At 48.2% G+C, this 24,362-nt stretch overlaps 1 protein-coding gene and 1 long non-coding RNA gene across 3 annotated transcripts in view; both read left to right on the top strand.

Annotated features, from left to right (window-relative positions):
* The first annotated feature begins 329 nt into the window (after positions 1 to 329).
* On the top strand, positions 330 to 5,614 carry LOC146785645 (uncharacterized). Of its 2 annotated transcripts, none has more exons than XM_085634938.1 (2): positions 330 to 619; positions 973 to 2,382. In XM_085634938.1, the coding sequence occupies exon 2, from the start codon at positions 1,282 to 1,284 to the stop codon at positions 2,233 to 2,235; it is 954 nt and encodes a 317-aa protein (XP_085491064.1). In that variant the 5' UTR covers positions 330 to 619; positions 973 to 1,281; the 3' UTR covers positions 2,236 to 2,382. The 2 variants fall into 2 exon arrangements, with proteins under 2 accessions (XP_085491064.1, XP_085491063.1); XM_085634937.1 differs by having other exon boundaries at positions 334 to 619; positions 973 to 5,614.
* Positions 5,615 to 7,079: 1,465 nt separating this feature from the next.
* The window catches only part of LOC146785646 (uncharacterized), a 130,089-nt gene continuing 112,806 nt past the window's right edge, over positions 7,080 to 24,362 (top strand). Inside the window, exon 1 of the long non-coding RNA XR_014970719.1 lies at positions 7,080 to 7,274. This is a non-coding gene — a long non-coding RNA (uncharacterized LOC146785646). The remainder of the gene's footprint in view (positions 7,275 to 24,362) is intronic.

Here is a 24,362-nt window from a genome sequence, read left to right on the forward strand (position 1 = left end):
CATCTTATGCTTGAGTTGCAAATTAATAAATGTGGCCACCCAAAATGCTGTGAACCATTCACATACATACGTAAGTTTAACTTATGAATTGCATAATTTATAGGCCTAAGAGAATACCTTTGACTCCATGTCTGCCTGCAGAGCTACTTCACTCATACCATACTCATTACCTTTGAGGATGTATGCCAGAAACGTGAGAACAACATCTCGCTAAAACCGAGTATGGTTGCCAAAATGCCACCCCTAACATCCCTCACCACTGACACTTCTGTTCTCACGTGTTCTGACTTTTACATACTCTAACTCCTTTCATGGCATCCCCATTTCCACTACTCACGTTTACACCCACACACGCACTTTTTTTCACTCTTTTTTTCACTCTTTATTAACGTTAACAGATCAGCCATATCCCGCCGTTTTTTTCCCCTCTGAACTAGATAACACCACCAGGGTGGTCCTTTTACTGTTTCTACATCACCACAGTCCTATGTCTATACTCATTGCTACCCCCCTCATTACATGTCACTAACGTTAGCTTCCCAGCATTTAAATCCGTTTGCACACGAGTCTAGATGCGGAACATCACACACGGACGACACAATGAGGCTATCAGCACCCGGTAAGAACATTTAATATGTCACGATTTGTATGTTTCACAGTATTCCTCTAGCACTCTAGTAGTCGTTTACTAAGATCTGGTTGTATCGCACTTCCTGGAAAGCATCCCCACGGGTCTCCTTCTTACGCTTATCACTTTAAAACCCATTAACACGGAGCTGCACGCTCGCAGGCACTTACCCTCCACTTCGAGTCTGTTACGTATATCCCCACGATTTATTCCTCGTTTTTTCATGAATCCACGTTTTCACTTTATTATTCACCCACCAAACTAACATCACTCAGTGCAAATAATCGCTATGTGATTCTCTGTTCCTACATGCAGTACTCATTCATCCTCTTTACTAATCGTAGATTTCCCCTGACGAAGGCTCATGCCGAAATGCATTGGGAGCTCACTACCTACGTCATTGCCACCGTAACGTGATTGAAATGAACGCTAAAAAAAACGACAAATAAAGTTTTTTCAAATTGATGAACTTTCAAGTTTAATCTTTTGACAAACATTTGAAACCTCCACGAGAGGACAACAACTGTGCCCGAGGGACACACCCCAAGACTTGGGGAGTGCATTTTTCACGTTTTCACTCACTCAGATTTCGGAGAGTGAGACCTTGGAGCACGTAATAAAAGATAACCAACCAAATAATCATCAAGCAGTTCATGTACTACACACCCCACTTTTCTCTGGATATTTACATTCCGAAAAATAGTATGCAGCACGCAAACCAAAACATCATGCAATTCGACGAAATATCACACCTAACGGACACAAGAGCGGACACATTCGCCTACAGTCAAGAGGAAGTTTCAAGAATCTACGCGCTTATACAAGAGGATACAACCACCTTCTCAACCAGGAACACAAAGGAACAGAATATTCGTCAGCTTTTATACCTCTCCAAAAAAGAAATTAACCAACGCTTACATGCAAGTACATTGATCAGATACCACAAAGCCCAAAGAATCCCAAGGGGACTCAGAATACCACTCAAACCTTCTTTATGCAAAAATCAACAGAAGTTTAAAGATAAATGGTTTGCCATCCTAAATAAATGCTCTTTAGACTTGATCCTTCTGATTATAGAAGAATTATCAACCATCTTGGAAGAGCTGACTAAAGATATACATGATATCAAAATGGAATTAGAAAAATCACTAACCTCAGAGGACCTCAATGAAATACTGGAAGACATTAACAAACAATTGGCAAAACACACAGAGGAGGTTAACGAACGCAAAATTCGAAAATTTCGTAGAGACACAACCGATTATAAAATGGGGGAAGTATACTCCTGGGCCGAAATCTATGCCAAACGGAGACAAAACAAACCTTATACCATCAACACTGAGACCTCATCCTCTGACAGTGATCGAACCCAACCACAGAGAAGGCCTCCTATGAAGGACAGGACACCTGCAACAACATCAGTAGACACACCATCAACGTCGACCACCACCCTGAACAGCGAAGAAGCTCCTTTTTTAGGGGTAGGCCTGACAGGACAAGACGACCCAGGAGGAGTCGCAGAAAAAACCAAGGAAAAGGACAAAGACCCACCACAAACTCGTACCACCTTACCCAAGAGGGACCGCACAAAGAAAACCAGCCAATAGACAACTTAGTCATCAACATCTCTGACTACCACTTCAGTGATATCGAAATAAAAGTCTTACAGAAGGGTACATCTTTTGTACCGACAGCGGAAAGCAACCTGCTTGAACTACACATCAGCTTCTACAAACTTATGAGGAAGCTCAGACTTCGCCACTTTTTTGACAACGTTATGACATCTACAAAAGAACAAGAAGAGGATCCCCTAATGGGTTTACGGCTTAAAAGCACCTTTATGGCACCAGTTAGCCACAAATGTCTAGACCTATTCGAATCAGTTGTAAAAAACGACCTATCCAAACTCAACTACAACAGAAATAGATCAAAACATAGCAACCTTACCAACAAAGAAATAGGTATTTTAAAATCCATTGCACACAATCCTGACATCATCTGCACTAAAGCGGATAAAGGTGGAGCACTCGTTGTACTCAATTCCGACTATTACATCTCTCAAATATCAGCTCACGTCCAGGACTCTGAAACATATATGAAATTGGAAATCAATCCCACAACACAATACAGAGAAGTCTTACTGGCTATTGTACAAGCTGCTGTTGACAACGGCACCATCAATGAGAAAGTCCAAAAATTTCTCATCCAACCAAACCAAAAAAGTCCAACCATCTTCATGGTACCCAAAATTCACAAACACCCTACCAAACCTCCCTGCCGACCCATCGTTACCACACGAGGAAGTCTTCATGAACCAGTGGGCAAATATCTAGATCGTCACCTTCAACCCAGTGTTAACTCCATGAAATCATTTCTCAAAGACACCACCGACTTCCTTATCAAACTCAACCAAGTAACTACATCACATGACGAAAACATCATCTTATGTACAGTGGACGTTAATTCCTTATACACCTCCATCCCTCACCAGATGGGTTTGGAGGCTATTGAACAGGCATTACTGCACTCGAAACATCCACACAACTTGCAGGTCTTCCTAATGGAATTAATGCAATTTACCCTCTTTCACAGCTATTTTGAACACAACAATGAGTGGTATCAACAACTAACGGGCACGTCTATGGGAAATTGCGCAGCTCCAGGGTACGCCAATATTTTCATGAATCAATTCGAAGAAGACCACATCCTCACCGTACCTACATGGATTAGCCACCTAAAAATATATCTCAGATTCATTGATGATATATTTATCATATGGAAAGGTTCGGACCAAGCCCTTAAAAATCATCTTGACAACCTCAACCAAATTGACCAACGATTACAATTCACCTTCAACATTCATCCAGATACCATCACCTTCTTGGACGTTACCATCACTAAAACATCTACAGGATTTGAGACTGACCTATACAGAAAAAGCACAGACAGGAACAATACCCTCCATTACCAAAGCTTTCATCCGCCTCCACTCAAACAGCATCTCCCATATTCTCAAATGCTTCGAGTGAAAAGGATTGTATCCAACCCCATCAAATCCCTGGATAAACTCAATATCCTTACACAAAGATTCAAATCTCGTGGTTACCCTGATCAGGTACTACTAAAAGCGAAAGAGAGATCTAACACCAAGAATCGAGATCAACTTCTTACCATACAACCCAAACCAACCAGTAACCAAATCACGGTAGTTTCTAAATATTCCACCATGAGCACAAGCTACAGACGAATAATCAAAAAACATTGGCAACTGCTTAAATTAGAGCAGGACTTCAACCACATTTTTGACGAGGAACCAATTTTTGCGTATACAAGAAACAAAAACATCGGTGAAATTCTGAAACAACAAGACCAACCGCTCACACATTCTCCAATTAAAGGAACCATCCCTTGCTTGAACTGTAACAGCTGCAATAACATTATAAAAGGCGACCACATCACACATCCCATGAGAGGACACAAAATCAAACTGAGAATAACGGCAACCTGCGATACATCTAACGTCATTTACATGCTTAAATGCCCCTGTGGCAAAGTTTATGTCGGACAAACCGAAAGAAAGATGAAAGTAAGACTCAATGAGCACAAATCTAACATTAGGACCAAACAACAAAAATCATCAGTCGCTCAACACTTCATGGAAGCCGGACATAATGTTAGCCAACTAAAATTCTGCATTCTTGAAATTGTCACAAAGAAAGAAGGGAGAGACAATCGCAACATCATGCTACAAAGAGAAAACCACTGGATTTATTTTTTAAATTCGATGAAACCGGATGGTTTAAATGATCGCACTGAATTTTCATGTTATCTGTGATTGTATATTCTACAACTTGTATTCATGAGACTTTATTTTTAATGTATGTTTAGTTTCTCTATTTACTAGATCTACCACCAATTCACTAATTACCAAACACCACATATCAACCACCACACCTCATTCTTGGCTTAAACCCACCCCTAACATCCCTCACCACTGACACTTCTGTTCTCACGTGTTCTGACTTTTACATACTCTAACTCCTTTCATGGCATCCCCATTTCCACTACTCACGTTTACACCCACACACGCACTTTTTTCACTCTTTTTTTCACTCTTTATTAACGTTAACAGATCAGCCATATCCCGCCGTTTTTTTCCCCTCTGTACTAGATAACACCACCAGGGTGGTCCTTTTACTGTTTCTACATCACCACAGTCCTATGTCTATACTCATTGCTACCCCCCTCATTACATGTCACTAACGTTAGCTTCCCAGCATTTAAATCCGTTCGCACACGAGCCTAGATGCGGAACATCACACACGGACGACACAATGAGGCTATCAGCACCCGGTAAGAACATTTAATATGTCACGATTTGTATGTTTCACAGTATTCCTCTAGCACTCTAGTAGTCGTTTACTAAGATCCGGTTGTATCGCACTTCCTGGAAAGCATCCCCACGGGTCTCCTTCTTACGCTTATCACTTTAAAACCCATTAACACGGAGCTGCACGCTCGCGGGCACTTACCCTCCACTACGAGTCTGTTACGTATATCCCCACGATTCATTCCTCGTTTTTTCATTAATCCACGTTTTCACTTTATTATTCACCCATCAAACTAACATCACTCAGTGCAAATAATCGCTATGTGATTCTCTGTTCCTACATGCAGTACTCATTCATCCTCTTTACTAATCGTAGATTTCCCCTGACGAAGGCTCATGCCGAAATGCATTGGGAGCTCACTACCTACGTCATTGCCACCGTAACGTGATTGAAATGAACGCTAAAAAAAACGACAAATAAAGTTTTTTCAAATTGATGAACTTTCAAGTTTAATCTTTTGACAAACATTTGAAACCTCCACGAGAGGACAACAACTGTGCCCGAGGGACACACCCCAAGACTTGGGGAGTGCATTTTTCACGTTTTCACTCACTCAGATTTCGGAGAGTGAGACCTTGGAGCACGTAATAAAAGATAACCAACCAAATAATCATCAAGCAGTGCGTGTACTACACACCCCACTTTTCTCTGAAAATGCCAACTATCACAGTATCATGACAGTAAGTTAATATGGATAAGTAGATATACTTCCCTTCAATAAGGTACAAACAGAAGGACAAGCGCCAAGAAGCAGCCAGCACCTGTCAGCTCTAAGGTTAGAACTCGAGGAGGCTGCCAGACACCCATGAGGCCACCATGCGCTGCGGGGTCATCGAGTCCACAGACATCTCCATGGTATAGTTTGTGTTAATGTGAACGAACATACATGAAATTCGTGTGTAAACCATAGTCACCCTCTACAAGTCCTTGGTATGTGCGTTAAGCCGCTTGGAAAGACAAAACCGCAAATACCAGAATGCACCCGTGTGTTAAGTGCACGCCCAGGGCTGGACACATCTGCACCACACAGGGAACTCCGACTGACGTTCAACGTTTCATGCATAGGGCGAGGCTTTCACGTGTAAAGATCACACGTGTGTCCTGAGCGGATCTATTTCCTAGGAGGCGCCTCCTGTGCAGAAACCCTTGTGCCTGCTGACCCAGGCCCCGCTATCCTATTTAGCTGCAGAACCAGGCCGCCTATTTCCTCCCTCCTGTTTGCCACCAGTCCTTCCTTGCTACTCAGTACACACCCGCCTGTGTGAGGCTAGTAGTTCCGTGTTTGTTCCTTCTGCAGCCCCTGTACGCTGTACCTCACATATTTCCCCAGCCTCCCGTACCACGTTACTCCTCCTGTGGCTCTAACCTTCTGCGCGTTGTTTCCATTCCATCGCCCACACTGCGGACTGCATCCATATCTCCTGTTTCTCCCCAGGCTTCAACATACTTCTATTGTCTGTGTTAATAACCACGGACACTCCGATTTCGGTTTAAAAAAATTAAATCATTGATTGTAATTGGTGAAACTCGAAATGTTCACAATTGAAACAAGCACGGTGCACCAGACGCTGTCGTGGGTTCCGCGATCCAGTTCAGATATCTGTGGCAATATGACAACAGCGCTATGCAAATATCACCACGCCGCTATCAACAATGTAACATTCTTATTTTCCTATTTTATTGGTGTTGTAATATCATAGTGTGTAGTGTACTTATCTTTTTCTTCAGTGATGCATGTTTTTTTTTTCTTCAGTGATACATTCCGAGGTAACCCAGGCACATATTCAGCAAGCAAGCGCATTGAAAGGTTTTATCAGAGTAATTCAGAGGCCGTTGCGTGCCTGGTGTTTTAAAGCCCTTTTAGCCCACTGGGCATTGGTTCATCAATCAAGTAGCCACCAATGACAGTATGAATGCTAGTAAACCGATTATACGCCCCCCGCCTTTTGGTAGCGTCGAATCGTCAGGTGTACTGAGGGGGCCCCGCCCATAACTAGTTTGAGTTGATTAAAGAAGGACGATGCACGCGCGTCCGAGAACAGAGCTTCTATTTAGCGTGGCAGCAGCTCAGCGAGAGAGCGTGACCGAGGAAGTTTCCTTTTGTATCTGATCTGGCTGGTTGTGCTTAAAGGCCTGCCTGACATGAACGCCGATCAAGGGCTGCACTCGGGCACCGGAGGTCGAAGTGGCAGCACGCTATTGAAATAATATCTGCAGCTGTGTGCAGGAAGGTTGGCTACGCCAGTACACGGCAGGTAGGGCGTCTCGTCTGTACGTTTCATTGCCAGCATACGTTTTCTCGTTGCACGTTTCCCAAAATACATCACACCTGCAGACAACGGGGATAAGCAGGGCTTTAATGGGCTGGGTCCTGCGTTCTAAAAAACAGGTGCTGAGATGGGTCCCTATCGGGCTTTCCATTTTGCCCTCCCCGTTAAATTTATTTTTACATGGCAGACAGAACCAGGCATCATCGGCCTGCCAAGATACTCCTTAGTAGTTTGATAGTTGAAATAAATCCACAAGGGGCAGAAGGGAAGGGGAGGGAAGAATTTGGTTAGGCGCGACCCTAACACCGAATCCGCTATTTCCTGGTCTTCAGTCCTGCTGACCAGTGGATCGGGTCTACGGTCACTGCTGAGAGACAGGGGAGGGGAGGCAGGCAGAGGGAGATGCTTAGCCAGATCTCCGTGAAGCCTATATGATCGATGGTTTGTTACACGGACTTCAGTGAGATCTGGCTAGTTTGCGCTCGTCCACTACTGTAGACCAGGGCTTTAAGTGGCCCAAACAACTGGGGGGTCCTCTCAAAGGGGCGTGGCTTAAAACACATAAACTAAAAATCCGCGCTTAGCATAGTGCACCGCCCGACTTGTATTTTGCTGTTCCTATCATTGCGTCCAAATATGATACAAGTCACATCATACCTACAAGTTGGGACTAATGGCTTTGTCAATGATTGCTAATTGCATAAGATAAATAAGCAGCAACTATGGCTTGTAATATAATATTGAGAAGCCCTGGTGACACCACGACAGACAATGTTGCTGCTCCAGCGTTTCGAGATGGGAAATCCAGTGGGAAAATGACTCTTTAAAGGATTTCCCTTCCTCTACAACGCTCTCCTGGCATGACTCATGCTATAGCTTCTCCACTAATGAGAAGAGAACAGTGTGAACACGCGCGCACTAGTGAGCACACGCACATTGATGTGCAAGCTGTCACTGCAGTACGGAGAAAAAAAACGGACCGCCTGTGCCAGGGCACAAAACCGAGCCTGCTATCGAGGCCCCCATAAACTGCCGATGCTCAGACCTGGTGAGACCCGGTTTTAATATCTGGTATCCCCACACTATCGTGTATCCCCTGCTCTTCGGCACTTTTCGGAATCGAAACTCAGCCCCGGCAGGGTCAGACAGAAGCAGCTGATCACTGCTGGGTCTGAGCTAGGGGATACACGATTCAACAGGATGCCAAACTCTGCTCTGGGGATCAATCACCTGAAACTTTTGCACGAAGAGACAGACAAATAAATAGAGAAAATGAATCGTAATGGAAATGGCAATTCATTAATTAAAGAATGTGAAAGCAAAGAAACTATTGCTGAAGAATATCGAATTCTAGCGAAATAACATGAGGGGAAGAGAATAGAAACAATTGTCAGAGGTTCAAATAAGGGGAAAAATATCAAAACGAGCGAAAGAGTAAAGGTAAAAAAAAAAAGCAATGAAAAAAGCAAAGTATTAAAATGGGGAAAAAGTGTTTTGATTTTCATATAATGAATGTTATAAGGTGTTAATGACAAACCTATAACTTGCACAATAAGTTGAATAACAGTGCATGTTTAGTTTGACTCATACAACATACTTGGCATTTTACCAGCTGCCCTATCTTTGTGTCCATGCTAATTAAACAAGCATTGGCAACGCAATCAGTCTCTAACTTTTGTGAAAGTTAGAGGTATTGGCGTAAATGATGATTTAAAAAAAAATATATTTTTTGGGTTGAGCCTAGGTAGTGCATGCGCTACTCTGTGGCATGATGTATTGGAGCATGGAATAGAAGCCCCACCCACTCTCCTCCCATATATGACATTGGCTTTTGTCATTGTCCTTCGTAAATGCTTGCTTCTGGTTCGTAAGTCCCTACTTAGTACCGCCTCGTCTTCATTTGTAACCTCCCATGAGGACTGGCCCTTTTACTTCAGTTGTTACACGGTACGTCTTTTTTAGTCTGTAAGCACTATTTTCTTTAATGAGTTTCTCCTATTGCATGCACAACATGCTTTCCTGCAACATTTAGTGCGCCATGCGTGCTTTCACTTTCCGAGCAGCCAGAGATAATGGCGGCAGCTTCTTTAAATAGGTCTTGTATTTACAAGAGTTTGAACTATTGGCATTGTAAATTACGATGCCTTTTTATTTATGTGTTAATTAGCAAAACATATTTGCATATGGCTGGGTTAAAACTGGAATGACATGGTGAGCAAAAAAACGATGGATTTAGGCCCAGATCTCTGTACTGGGGTGAATGTATGACATAGTTCTGCATTCTGTCCATCAACTGTTGTTTTAGGAAAACAGACAAATAAGTCATTGTCATTTACAATGCCAATAGCTTAAACTCTGGGAAATGTGACACCTATTGCATTGCAAATGCTTGTCATACATGGTTCTTGGTGCCCACTGGTGGCACACATTCTGATGTTCGTTTTTCACATTGCTGGTTTTCGGCTACACAGCACACATTCTGGGACTAGTTCTGCCTTTGTTCGTACACGGATGCTGTTGCTCTCTGCTGGCTCACGGCATACATTCTGGTGCCAGCTTCCTACGTGGCAGGTTTTTGTACAGGAATTCTGGTTCACGCTCATGTCACTCACTGCACACCACACTCTAATGCTGGTTTTCACCATAACAGGGCAGGTTTTCCTACACAATTCCTGGTGCGCTTGTGTCACATGCTGCACAGCACACTCTAATGCTACTTTTCCACAGGGGTATTTTTCATGCACTTATCCTGGTGCACGCTCGTGTCTCACGTAGCACTGCACACATTTTGATGCTGGTGTTGATACACGGATCCTGGTGCACGCTTATGTCTCACGCATCACAACACATTATTATGCTGGTTTCCCACATGGCTGGCTTTCACGCACAGATCCTGGAGCACGCTCGTGTCTCCCGTTGCACAGCACACACTAATGCTGGTTTTTCACAGGGCTGGTTTTAATGCACGGGTCCCGGTGAACGCTAGTCTCGTGCTGCACAGAAATCTCTAATGCTAGTTTCCCGATTGGCTGGTTTTCACACACGGATACTGGTGCACGCTCATGCCTCATGCTGCACAGAAAACTCTAATGCTGGTTTCCCACACAGCTGGTTTACGTGCACGGATCCTGGTGCACGCTCATGCCTCATGCTGCACAGCACACTCGAATGCTGGTTTTCCATAATGCTGTTTTTAAGGCACAGGTACTTGTGCACACTTTTTTACGATTCCGTCCCCGGTCAGATACTCCTCGGGATTCGGGCGATGCTATAGGGGGTCCACCTCTCGACGTCCCCAACTCCTGCACTAATGGCACGAAAGGTTGGAGCAAGCGAGGGAAGGGAAGGATGGGAACAGCAGGGAGTAGAATCTGTAAAGAAAAGTAAACACCAAAAAACAACATAATACATTACATGCTTGAAATGCTACACTCAGTAATTCTCGCTAAGAAACCAACTGATCTAATTTGTGAGCCTCAATGTTGCGCCATACGCAAACCCACACTGAACTCAGGCCCATCACCATACACCTCGCAAGTATACTGGCACATCATAGACTTTATAAATGTAAATCAAAGGATGAGGCCCTCCTGGAATGAAGAGGGCGAAAGTTACTTCCTAATGTCTCTGTTGTTCTACACAGAGGAGTATGGTTACTCTCGTACTAGCTTAAGGGACAAAGGAAGCGGGTGCCCCAGAGAACATGTCACAAAAGGCGGTTCCTTCTATAAAGACCTGAACTTTTGTCTACTGTGAACCTTTCACAATTGTCCCGATATGGCGTCCTTGGAAGTCTGCAACGGTTGCATCACCGCTCCTGGACCTCTGTTAATCCCAATGCACTCAAGGCTTTCAATGAGTCAAGAAATGCGTGCTAAGAAATCCGCAGCGGTTGCCTCAGCGCTCCGGGAACCCAGATTCCATTACGTAGTTCAAAATGCCCTCTAAACACCACAGTTTAAGGAAACAAAGTTACGGCACCAAAGGGAACACGCCACTCCTAATGCCCCAGGGTTATCGCCTCCTATGCGCCCTATGCATAGGCATTCAGTGTTCAACGTCCCCCTAGAAGGCTCACTCCACCTTGAGAGAAGCGAGCACCGGCTCTGATACTTGCGGGTGCTGTTGAGACCGATCCCGGCTCCGGCGTGCACACAATCTTCGCGTGCTCGTCAACCGCTCTAGTTTCCAAATAGCCTCAGGAAAGTGGGGTAGGGGTTTCCAGGCCCCCCTTTTCACAGAACGAAAGTGCATTTTCCGAAGCCGGTGACAACACCAGCGACGCGGCTCTCACGAACGCCTGGGAACGGGTTCGGGATCTGAACTCGGTAAACGTGAATTACGCACAGCGTCGGGTGTGCGTCATGAATATTTATCCCCTCGGCTCCTCCCACTCTCTCCCCGGGTGGTGTTGGGAATTGTAGTCGATGCAGGCGCGCAATGCCTGTTTCCTGACACACTTGTGTCTCACACTGCAAGCACACTTTAATGCTGGTTTCCCACATGGCTGGTTTCCACACACGGAACCTGGTGCACGCTTATGCCTCATGTTGCACAGCACAATCTAATGCTGGTTTTCAAATACGTTTCTCCTACTGCAGGCAGAACAGGCTTTCCTTCAACATTCAGCGCGCCATGCGTGCTTTCACTTTCCAAGCAGCCCGAACAATGGCGGCTGCTTCTTTGAAAAGAAATAGGTCTCCTATTTACAAGAGTTTGAGCTATTAGCATTGTAAATGACAATGGGTGATATTCTCAAGAACGTGTGATAATTATCGCAAAATTAGCTTCACGCAACTTTCAACATCGCAGTCTATCAAGGGAAAATAATGCAGTTTTAATGTGGTATTCTCAACACAGTGGTACCATGCGATAGTCTCAGAATAACGCGGCAATTGACCGCGGAAAAATTCACTCGACGCCTGAAAAATGAGAAACCCTAACGCAAAAAAAGCGGCGATGTCCCAAACCGCGATATAAAATTCAGCGATTACCAGCGACAGGCCTGGAATTTTCAAGTGTCATGTTCGAAAATGCACCAGAAAAGCGGAGAAAAAAACTGAGATGACAATGTACGAGTACAACCTCACATCCTTGATGTACTACAAATGTCCACTGACCCACATCAAAAAGGCATCCCCTCACAAACTGCCATAATGTACATTGACAGTCAGTCCATATGTAAACTTCGCCAATGCGTAAACCTACATGGAACACAGTGAAACTGCATCTCCCCTTTACATTGCAGAGGGACAATCAACACCTCCTGCAGAGCAGACCCTACAGCACGTTGGTGATGATGGACATGACCCCCAGGACAACAACGAACTCCCAACGGTTCATGGACAACCTCCAAACCCCACCTCCAGTAGCATGGCAGCCCAGCACCATCGAGGTGAGCCCACCCCCTGCACAGATCACACAGCAGAAATCACCCACCACCACGTCTGGCTCCCAGCAAGCACCTCACCAAATAACACATGGCGTTTCAACGCCGTGTCTTAGACTGCCAGAAGGAGCTGGCTGAACAGGTGCGGGTGGGGTCCGGCCTCATGGCAGTCAAACTAGATGCCATACGTGGGTTTCTAAGTCCCATCAGGGACCACTCACACTCCCTAACAGACACCCACAGTCCGCCCCATGCCCTTCAACAATCCATGGCTGGCGTCGCTGGGGTCATGACTCGGAGACAACAACAACTGTCTAGTCCGAGTGGCTACAGCGATGTCATCCGTGATTTGGGAAACATAAGGCGGGTCATGGAGAGCATGGAGCAGATGCAGGCGCAAAGGATGGCTAACACAGCTGCACACGAGAAAGCGGTAGATGGGATCTTCCATGCCCTGCAGATCCTCATCATGGGAGTGATGCTACAAGACAGTGTGCAGATAAATGCTGCTTCTACTTCCACATCTTCGGCCCCTGATGTCAGTGTCACACACTGCTGCAGACCAAACGCCACCACCCACATGTGAGGCACATGAAACATAAGAGGATGAAGATGAATCTGCCTTAGTGGTAAGAAGGCAGCAGTAGCCCTCATCTCCGCCATATGGCTTCTTTCTACTTGGTTCTGCACTCTGCATCAAGCCCTGGAAGAACACCTTCCACCTTCCCCGATACACTCTGCGACACTAACGTTGGACTGCGACATGGACTGCCATATTTTGTTTGCTTAACACAGCAATCAGCCTGCGGACTGGACTCTTCCCCTTCCGAGTAAATTGTCAATCCCAAAGGAGTCTGGCTGACCCTCCACGTGGCAACATTGTAAAGTGTTGTCTGCATGGCCCAGTGCTAAGACAGCTTCAGCACTCCACTGAATGCGAATAATACATACTAATACACACAGATGTGTCATGTCTATGATTAATAAAGTATGAAAGCATGGACGAATGTAGGGGCAGTGATTCCCCCTTAAGTCTATGTTGCTCATGTCATGGGACTTGAGTCACAGGTTGCATCCCTGCATCAAGGTGGTACATATCTGACCCCAAAAGAAGGCCTGTTAATTGTAGGTCACAAATTATAGCCTATATGTAATGATTTTGGGCACATGTGAAACGCTGATGAGTGGCATTCTGTACTATCTTTGACACACAGAAATGGCATTTCGAATACGTGTCACCATAAACAGCCTCTCTGTACAGAGGTGACACGCCCACCATCTATTTTAAAATTGAGACTGTTAGCACTACATGTTGCACTTACACTTGTCTGAGTGATGTGCTTGTACAGATGAGTGACATGCACTCGGGGAATGTGTCTTGGAATGCATTTATTTGCACATGCTGTGCATGTGGTCATTTTGTACTGTCCCATGATTGCGAAGGACTGTGACAATGTGACGTGCTCATGTGAAGAAATTGTCAATGATGGTGTTCCTACGGACGATTCCTGCTGCAGTGGGGTGTGGTCCACCTGCCTCATCTTCCTCATCATCGTCCGGTGCATCTGGCACATGTATCCATGGAGCATTGGTGCGTACACATGTTGTGCAACACACAAATGCAACGATTATGTTGCATACGATGTCTGGGCTGTACAAGAGCCTTCCACCTGTGATGTCCAGGGACCTGAAATGTGACTTCAACACGCCAAATGTGCGTTCCACAATGCCCCTGGTGCGATTGTGGGCCGCATTGTACTGTCTCTGGGCCTGTGTGTTCGGGGCTCGGAGGGATGTCATCATCCAAGGGCAGAGTGCATATCCTTGATCACCTGTGACCGTGCAGAGAGACCTGAGTCAATAGCTGGTTATTTATGATGTGTTGGCAGGCTCACTGGTTCATTGGTGTGTGATGTGTGACTTAATGATTCCTGTTTGACATGTACTGCTTGTAGCAAATGAGGGGCATCGCTGTGTATCACGTAGCCTCACTGCTGCTCCCCCGAGCCTATTTACTAATGTGCGCAGCGCGGTTGCATCACTTGCACTCCTATGGCACATCATTGTCATGCCTCTGTGCATGTCCACAAGCCTGACAACGACACTGTGATGTTGTGCGTTGAAGGTGGGCGGCTAAGTGTGTGTGTAGGCCTATGGTAAGGATTGGGCAGGCACAGATGTAGAGTTCATGGCTGGCTGAACTCGCAAAGCGGTTGTTGGTAGACCTTTGGCTTATGCTGCGGTAATAGCGACACACATAGCAGTTGGCATGTATGATCCCTGACCCAGAGCGGGCTTGCACTCCCTCATTTTCCCCTTCGGCTGAGCCCGCACTCTCGGGGCATGCTACATTGCAATATTGTCCATTGCGGGTCGGGTGGCGCCAATACTACAACATACACACGCATTAGTTACTTCCTTGGCAAGGCCACTACTTAACCACGCCCAGAGCCTTGGGTTAATGAACCACATCCCTACGCTGGACTGTTGTACGCCAGTCCACTCCGCTTACTGGGGGGTACGACGCAGCTACATGTCCCAGGTCTACCCTACTGCCTGAGGTGACATGGTTGCTTCCGCTGTATACAGCACAATGTTGTGTTAGGGCCCGGGACCCTCATGCATACATATTAACCCTAAAGTTGTATGGCTGCAACTGTACCGCCAGCCTCAGGGGCGCTAGCCGAGATGAACCTGCGAACAGTGGGAGCAGCGGCTTGTGGTCGGTCACGACGTGGGACTCCTGGCCACAAAGATACAGGTGGAAATACTGGCACGCCCATTTGATGGCCAACGCCTCCCTTTCGATTTGGGCGTATCTGGTTTCTGTGTCAGTGAGGGCTTTGCTGGCATAGGCGACCGGTCTCCAGATCTGAGCAGTGTTCCTGCAGGAGAACCGCCCCTAGGCCCACCAGGCTTGCGTCGACAATCCGTTCCGTTCGCTGCCGGGGGTGGAAGTAGGCCATTACTGTCTTGTCTAGTAATCCTGCTTTGATGTCATTGAACGCCTTGTTGGCAGCCTCCGTCCACTCCCACTTGTGATCGTGGCGTGTGAGGGTCCGAAGTGGCTCTGATATGGCAGTCGGGTTTGGAATGAAATGCCCACAATACGTGGCCATGCCGAGGAAGCTCCTCACTTCCATGGGGTTCTTTGGTGTACTGGCTGCGCGGATGGCTGCGGCCTTCTTGGGGTCCACTAGGAGTCCTTCCCGGGTGAAGGTGTACCCGAAGAAGTCGACTGTGTCTTGATAAAACGAGCACTTGGACTTATGCAGGGTCAGGCCACAGTCTTTGAGCCTCTGCAGAGTCGCTCGGAAGAGGACGTTGGTGGTCCTCCAGAGTGTTTGAGAATACCAAAATGTCATCACTCAGGTTGATCACCCCCTGCAACCCAGACAGCGTTTCTCAGATGGCATTTTGGAAAACCTCGGCTGCCGATGAAACCCCAAAGCTGAGCCTCTTGTATCTTCGGAGGCTGCTGTGCGTCGAAGGTGGTGATACACCGGCTCTCTGGCTCCAGTTCCTGTTGATGGTATCCAGTGTTTAGATCCAACTTGGAGAACCACCTGGCTCCGTTTAAGTCTGCCACTCTCTCCTGAACTTGAACTTCTCAAAATCGGGGTTGAGTTGTGGGTCAAAGTGACAGTTGAGCGCGGTGAACGCCACCTCGTAGTCTTCGTCATTTCCTGTGTTGGGGAGCGTCTCGAAGAGGTCATAGATTTCCGCACCCCCATAGTAGATTAGAAGTGACTGTTTCATTGTGACATCGGTTTCCCTTGTCCCCTTGAAGTAGTGGTTGAGCCGTCCAACCCACGCTTTCCATCTTGGCGCAGCTGTGGCAGGGTCAGAGGTCTCACTGAAGGGGGGGGGGTAGAGGTGCGACCGCTGTGTGGCTGTGTCCTGGGGAGGTGCATTGGCACCCCCACACGAATTATTTGTACCATCCTATTGTTGGCTGGTTGCTCATTGGGGCCGTGCGCCGACGCGAGGGTGTGGCTTGGGTGCTAAGTCTGTGTCCTGGCGTCCGCGTGTAGTCACGTGTTTCCGACTGTCCTGTGGCTCTACTGGTGTGTAGGAGGTGACATGCCTCTTGGCGCAGTCTGGTGTGGCAGAAAAGTATAATTTCCAGGCCTCTGTCCGCATTGCGCAGTAGCGGTCGTGTTCCCTTGTCTTTATTTTATATGCTTAGTTATAATTTTTTTTCTTTTGTGCCCAGTCTTCCCCCGGGATCCACCTGTATGGGGGGGTGTGCCTTTTGTGCTGGCTGTCTCCTGGGGCAAACACGCACAGGAAGACCTCTGGCAGGGCTATGTAAACCTTGGTGTGCACCACTGAGGATCCTTGCAGCCTGAGTCAGATGTGAGGGAGGTGCTGGGCAGGCAGCCGACCGGGCAGCTCAGTCACGGGGCCTTGTCCTTTCGAATGCAGGTGGGTAGCCGTGCACTTTCCGGGCACAGATGAGGCAGGGTGGGCGGGGGCAGGTGTTTCTCGGAGCCGGTCCCTTGCTTTGTGCAGACTGGGGCGGCCCGACCGCAGCGAGGCGCACTCCGTCTTCGCGCTCGCGCGGTGGGCACTTACCCCAGCTCGATAGACGGCTGCCACGAGCGCCACCAGCTGAACGTGCTCCCGTTGGACAGGGAGACGCGTGGGTGGGCGCAGGCCGATGGGCGGGGACAGCAAGGCAGGCGGTGCGGCTGAGGAGGCCGTGGGCAGCTGGGGCTCCCAGGAGCAGCAGGTGCCGGTCGACGTGGAGCGGTGCGGGTGGGTTCCGCGAGCTCCCTGCAGCATATCAGTCAGCAGCACAGGAGCGGGATACCGCGGGTGGGCTCCGTGAGCTCTCAGCAGGAACTAGGCGAGCACGCATGGGGTGCGACCGGCCTAGTCTCCAATGTAGCGCAGCGGGGCCTGGACAAACTAGGCCGCAGCAGCGCTCAATAAAACACACTAGACACTGTTACTTTTACACCTGTGGCCGGAAGACACCAAGCGGTCTCCGGCTGTTTATTTATCCTCTCGGGGCGGGCTCGCCCCGAGAGGTGTGTGGCTGCATGGAACTGCTACATTGTATTAGAGGGCCCGGGTGGCTCTCTACATCTCTGAACGGATCTGGGTAAGCTTCATATGTGATGTGCCTGGTGCCTTCTGTCTTGTCTGAAGTTTGTCCAGTGTCTGCTCTGACAGCTAGAAGTGCTCTGATAAGGTTAGTCAAGTGACTAATCGAGCAGATTGCCAGACGTTCTGGGTAGCCTTCGATTAGTGTTGCTGAACGCTTAAGTCTCATGTGCCCATTCCTGTGGTTTTCCAGTGTGAGCTGTTCTTGCTTAGTGTAGCTGATTTGATGGCAGATGCTTTTCTTGATGTATGTGCATGGACACAAATTATGGGTTTTCAGAGGCGGCAGCTGTGACCCTTAATTTACCTCTGCCACACCTGGCTCAAAAGGGACTGGGCAGTACAAAGAACAGAAATCAAATGCGACTGTCTGGAAAAACATAAATGTTCTGTAACTGTAATCCAGTTGCCCACACTAGATCTAGAGGCATGGTACAGGGTTGTGCTTCACATCCCTCTGTCAGGAATCATCGGGCACAGCGGCGCCTACCTCGCAGATTCCCGAGGCGAACTACATTTCCCATGAGGCAATTACGGACCTCGTAGATTCCCGAGGCGAACTACATTTCCCATGAGGCAAATACGGAAGTATGGATAAAGGCGCTCGGACGACGGGAGCCGGCGCGCGTAATTCTTCTGTTACTTCCGTTTTGATCAGTGAGGCTACAAGTGTTGTCTCCGGAGAACTTCTGTTTGGGCCGCTAGGTGAACCGGCGAGGACTTAATAAGGGGCCGGATGAGCGGCGCGGCAGAATAGTGAGTACCGCTGAAAGAGCATTTCTCGCTCTCACGGTTTCTGAACTCGAGTGCTTTTAAACTCCTCATAGCGGAATCCGAAAGGCGGCTGCCGGCTATGATGCTAGGAGGCTCAGAGACTTCCACTCTTTTGTTTCTTTGGTGTTGAAGCACGGCGGAGCGGGGCGGTGATCCTAACTGCTCGCTACCGGGTGTGCCTTTGGTGTGACATTTTGAAACCCTCAGGGTTTGGGAAACAAACAAAAACTTTGAAAGCGGAGCAAACCAACCACAAGTATCCCATTTGGTTTCCATGAGCTCTGGACGAACCCTTCAGGGACCCGATACAAAGTACCGCGGTGACGAAACCATTGGTTGCTAGTTGAACCCCTAGAGGGGGAAGACAGATACTGCAATGGACAGGCTAAACCTTTCTTTTTGATTTCCGGAGTTGGGACTAAGAATATGCACTTCCCCCATTTGAGGCCGAGGAGGAGTTGTTTGGGGGTACGTGTGGTGAATATTTGCTGGTGCAGAGTGTATGAGAGAGGGAACAAACAAAGCCTTTAATATTTGTGGTATTGTGTTGCAGGACCCTTTATCCTTAAAGACTATTCGAAGACTTCTGTGGGAGGTCTCCTTCATTTCTCCTTTTCCAGGTATAGCGAATATCCTTTTAGCGAGAATTTATGAGAGTAGAGTTATATGCAAATGTCTGATGCAATTGTTCCTTATCGTTACAGGTCCTAACTCCCCTGCTGTCCCTTCCCTTACCCTTCCCTCGCCTGATCCCTCGAACACCCTGTTTATTTTACCAGGGTGTTGGTGATATCAGGAGGTGGAGCCTTTTTTCTACTGCCGCTGGATTCCGTGGAGCATATCCTGACAGAATTACGCGCCCACGAACTTAGCTCTGCCCGATCCAGGGGTGGTAGAAAATGGCGTCCATGGACGATGTCCTTCAGGCATTGTTGGCTGTGCAGCAGGAGCTGGCAGCCTCCAAGGCAGAGACAGCAGCCTTAAGAGATAAGGTAGAGAGGTTGTCTCGGAACCCGTTTGACGCCTCTACGGCAGCGTCACAGATACAGGTCACGGTGCCTCCGCCTATCCCTTTGGCTAGTCCGGAGAGATACGCAGGAGACCCGTTGAAGGTACAGGTTTTTTTGACACAGATACTGCTGCATTTTTCGTGTAAGCCGGCCTCGTTCCCTACACATCACTCGAGTAGCTTTTGCTATATCCTATCTCGTAGGAGATGCAGCCAACTGGGCCGTCCCACTGGTTCGGAACAATGACGCGGTCCTTTCCGATTGGGCGGCCTTTAGAGTAGCATTTGAAAAGGTTTTCGACCGAAGGGCCACCACTTTTAGTGCTGATAAGGAGCTCCTAGAACTTAAACAAGGGAAGAATGAGTTGGTCTCGTATCTCACTACTTTTAACAGGCTAGTAGCTGAGACGGCGTGGCCAGAGGAGAAAAGGATGTCCTTGTTCTATCAGGGTTTGAGGGACGAGTTAAAGGATGTGTTGGCCCAGATAGATCCCCAGCCAACTACATGCACGGAAATGATCAATCTAACATTGCGGTTGGATGGCCGCCTGGCGGAGAGAGGGGGTGACAGAAGGCGGTGGGACAAAGGGCCCGGCCGCTTGGAAAGAACCCCTCGACTGGTTGACACTCAGGTGCTGGTGTCGGAACCTATGGAGATAGGGGCTGTTAGAGCACCTTTGACAAGGGAAGAAAGAGAAACCCGACGAGTGCGTGGGTTATGCATGTATTGCGGTAAAGGGGGCCATTACGTAAGGGAATGCCCTTCCAAACCTAAAAACGCTGGGGTCTGGCCCCGGAACAAGAGTGCGGCTGTGTCCACGACGCTTCCCACCGGACCGGCGGAGGAACAGCCGGGAGGGGGGGCGGCAGGAAAAGGATGGAAGATTCCTTCTCTGGACACCACTGGTTTCAGGGAGATTGAGTCTCACATAGTGCTCCACATGACCTTAGAAAGCCGGCAACAGAGCCACCCGGTGAAGGTGATGATAGACTCCGGGGCCACCGGAAATTTTATCCATGATGGTCTGGTAAAGACCCTTAATCTCCAAAGAGTAGCAAAGGAAACGCCTGAGGAAGTACTGGCGGTGGATGGTAAACCGTTACATTCAGGTTTAATCATAGAGCAAACCGAGCCGGTCTGTTTGTCACTTCGAGTCCAACAGGAGAACCACCTAGATGAGTTGTCTTTGAATATTATTGAGGCACCTCAATACGAAATCATTTTGGGTATGCCATGGTTGAGACACCACAATCCCACTATTGATTGGAGAAATAGGACCATTCGGTTTCAGTCAGAGGAATGTATAAACCATCTGGTGCCTTTCGATCTCTCCGCAGCTACGGAGTTGACTCCCCCTCATGTATTAGCCACAGCGGCGGAGAAAGAAACGCAGTTGCCTCCGTAATATGCCCAGTTTAATGATGTGTTTAGCGAGAGCAAAGCGGAACCACTGCCTCCACACAGAGAATACGATTGCCGCATTGATCTAGTGGAGGGAGCAAAAATTCCAGCATGCAGGGTATACGCGTTGTCTGTGCCCGAAACTAAGTATCTGAGGGAATATCTGGATCACTACGTAAAGATAGGCTTTATTCGACCTTCTAGATCCCCGGCGGCTTCTCTGCTATTTTTTATAGCCAAGGCCAATGGCGATCTCAGGGCATGTGTGGACTATAGACAACTAAACAAGAACACTGTTGGGAATAGATACCCGTTGCCCCTAATCCCAGACTTACTAGATCAGGTAAGGGAGGCATCCATTTATACACGGTTAGACCTAAGAGGAGCATACCATTTGGTACGCATCAGGGAGGGGGACGAATGGAAGACGGTGTTTAAGACCAGGTTTGGGTTGTTCGAGTATACTGTTATGCTGTTCGGCCTCTGCAACGCCCCGGCGGCATTCCAGTATTTCCTAAACGACGTGTTGAAGGATTATGTGGACCTGTTTGTGGTCGTCTATATAGATGACATCCTCATCTTTTCAAAAAAGGTGGAGGAACATGATAGACATGTATGTCAGGTGTTGTTGCGATTGCGGGAGCATGGGCTTTTCTGTAAGTTGAGCAAATGCGAATTTGGGGTGGCAAGTGTGGAATTCCTGGGGGTGATGCTATGTCCAGAAGGTCTACACATGGCGGAGAGGAAGGTTCAGGCAGTACAAGAATGGCCAGCCCCGAAGAACATCAGGGAGGTGCAATGCTTCCTGGGCTTTGCTAATTACTATAGGAGATTCATCCTCCAATTCTCCAAGCTCGCGGCCCCCATCACTCGTCTCCTACGAAAGGACGCAGCTTTCCACTGGTCCCGGGAAGCTGAAGAGGCTTTTTGCACGCTGAAACAAGCATTTACATCGGCCCCTGTGCTAGCGCATCCCCGACCAGAACATCCGTTTATTGTGGAAGCAGATGCTTCGGAGGAAGCCATAGGGGCGGTTTTGTCCCAAAGGAATCAACACACCGGACAGCTGCACCCTGTGGCCTATCTGTCAAAAAAACTGAACCCGGCAGAAAAGAATTACACTATAGTAGAGAAGGAGCTACTAGCAATCAAAAAATGCCTTTCAGGAGTGGAGACACTATCTGTGAGGGGGCCAGTCACCCCACCACGGTTTACTCGGACCATAGGAACCTCCAATATATGAAAACGGCTCGACATCTCTCCCAGCGCCAAATGAGATGGATGCTGTTTTTCGCAGGCTATGATTTCACTATCACGTTCCGTCCCAGAGTGGAGAACCGCAAGGCAGATTCCTGGTCTCGGCAGGACTCGGCAGGTACCCCTGCACATCACACGATTCCGGACTCCATCATAGATCCATCTAAGGTGTTATGTGCTGTTACAATAAACAGTTTCCTAGAATGCGTGAGAAAACATGCCCCCAAGGAGACTTGGCAGGATTGGGCCCAGGAGGAGGAAGGGCGTACAGTGCATGATGGGTTGCCTTTTCAGGGAAACAAGCTCTATCTTCCCACAAAGGAACTCCGTCAGAAAGCTTTTACATGGTGCCATGAATCTCTGCTGGCAGGATATCCCGGAATCCAGAAAACCTTACAGTTGATCCAACGCCATTTCTGGTGGAAGTTCTGGAACAGAGACGTGACCTCCTGGGTGACGAAGTGCGAGAACTGTGCCCGAGCCAAGATGGAAAACACCCGGCGAAGGGGGAAGCTGATGCCTTTGCCAACCCCCAGGTTACCGTGGCGAAACATCAGTCTTGACTTCATCAGAGGACTGCCTCCTGAGAAGGGGTATTCTGCCATTATGGTAGTAGTGGACGGGCTAACAAAGATGGGGCATTTCGTTTCATGTGGAAACCTACCCACAGCTGGTCAGACCGCACAGTTGCTACTTAGCAACATCACCAGAGCACACGGAATACCGGAAGTGATCGTATCCGACAGAGGCCCCCAGTTCATTGCCCGGTTCTGGAAAATGTGGTGCAAGGCCTTGCACATTGACTCCGCGTTATCCACAAGCTTCCACCCACAGACTGATGGCCAGACAGAACGCCTGAACCAAACACTAAAGAAATACCTCAGGTGTTATGCAAAAGAGGCACAGGACTCATGGGTTGATCTCTTATGGATGGCGGAACTGGCATATAACAACGCCAAACACAGTTCTATAGGCGATTCCCCGTTCCATGCCAACTTCGGCTACGATGCCCGCATCCTGCCAATCACGATCCCCGAAGAGGTGGCAAGCCAGCCATCGGTGGCGACCCAGATGAAGAAACTACAGGTGTTACAAAGGAAGATAAAGACCCATTTACAGCGGGCCAAGCTGACATATAAAAAATGGGAAGACAGACATCGAAGCGAAGGGCCACAATATCAGGTGGGAGATCGGGTATGGCTATCCACCAAGAACCTCCGGTTCAAATTAAGGAGTATCTTCCATCCACGATTCATTGGCCCCTACACTGTAGTAAAACAAATAAATCCGGTGACCTACAAACTTAAGCTGCCCGGTTCCTTACGAATCCACCCGGTGTTCCATTGTCAGCTCCTGAAACCGGCCATGGGTGCACGCAGAAGGACCCCACCGCCGGTGTTGCGGGATGGGGGATGGGAATACGAAGTGAAGAGTATCAAGGATTCCAAGTGCAGACGAGGGGGGCTATGGTATTTAGTAGCATGGAAGGGGTATACGGCTGAGGACGACTCATGGGAACCCCGAAACAACGTCCATGCTCCTGCTGCAGTACGGTCGTTCCATCAGCGCTTTCCGGGGAAGCCCGGACCTGGAAGGCGCTAGGAAGAGGGATCTACTGTCAGGAATCATCGGGCACAGCGGCGCCTACCTCGCAGATTCCCGATGCGAACTACATTTCCCATGAGGCAATTACGGACCTCGCAGATTCCCGAGGCGAACTACATTTCCCATGAGGCAAATACGGAAGTATGGATTAAGGCGCTCGGACGACGGGAGCCGGCGCGCGTAATTCTTCTGTTACTTCCGTTTTGATCAGTGAGGCTACAAGTGTTGTCTCCGGAGAACTTCTGTTTGGGCCGCTAGGTGAACCGGCGAGGACTTAATAAGGGGCCGGATGAGCGGCGCGGCAGAATAGTGAGTACCGCTGAAAGAGCATTTCTCGCTCTCACGGTTTCTGAACTCGAGTGCTTTTAAACTCCTCATAGCGGAATCCGAAAGGCGGCTGCCGGCTATGATGCTAGGAGGCTCAGAGACTTCCACTCTTTTGTTTCTTTGGTGTTGAAGCACGGCGGAGCGGGGCGGTGATCCTAACTGCTCGCTACCGGGTGTGCCTTTGGTGTGACATTTTGA

The sequence above is a fragment of the Triturus cristatus genome, chromosome 11 (assembly GCF_964204655.1).
Source record: "Triturus cristatus chromosome 11, aTriCri1.1, whole genome shotgun sequence".
Classification (NCBI taxonomy): Eukaryota; Metazoa; Chordata; class Amphibia; order Caudata; family Salamandridae; genus Triturus; species Triturus cristatus.

What these genes read in the sequence shown, in the direction of transcription:
- LOC146785645 (XM_085634937.1), top strand. Translation starts at nt 2,367, where the DNA reads ATGAGGAAGCTCAGACTTCGCCACTTTTTTGACAACGTTATGACATCT.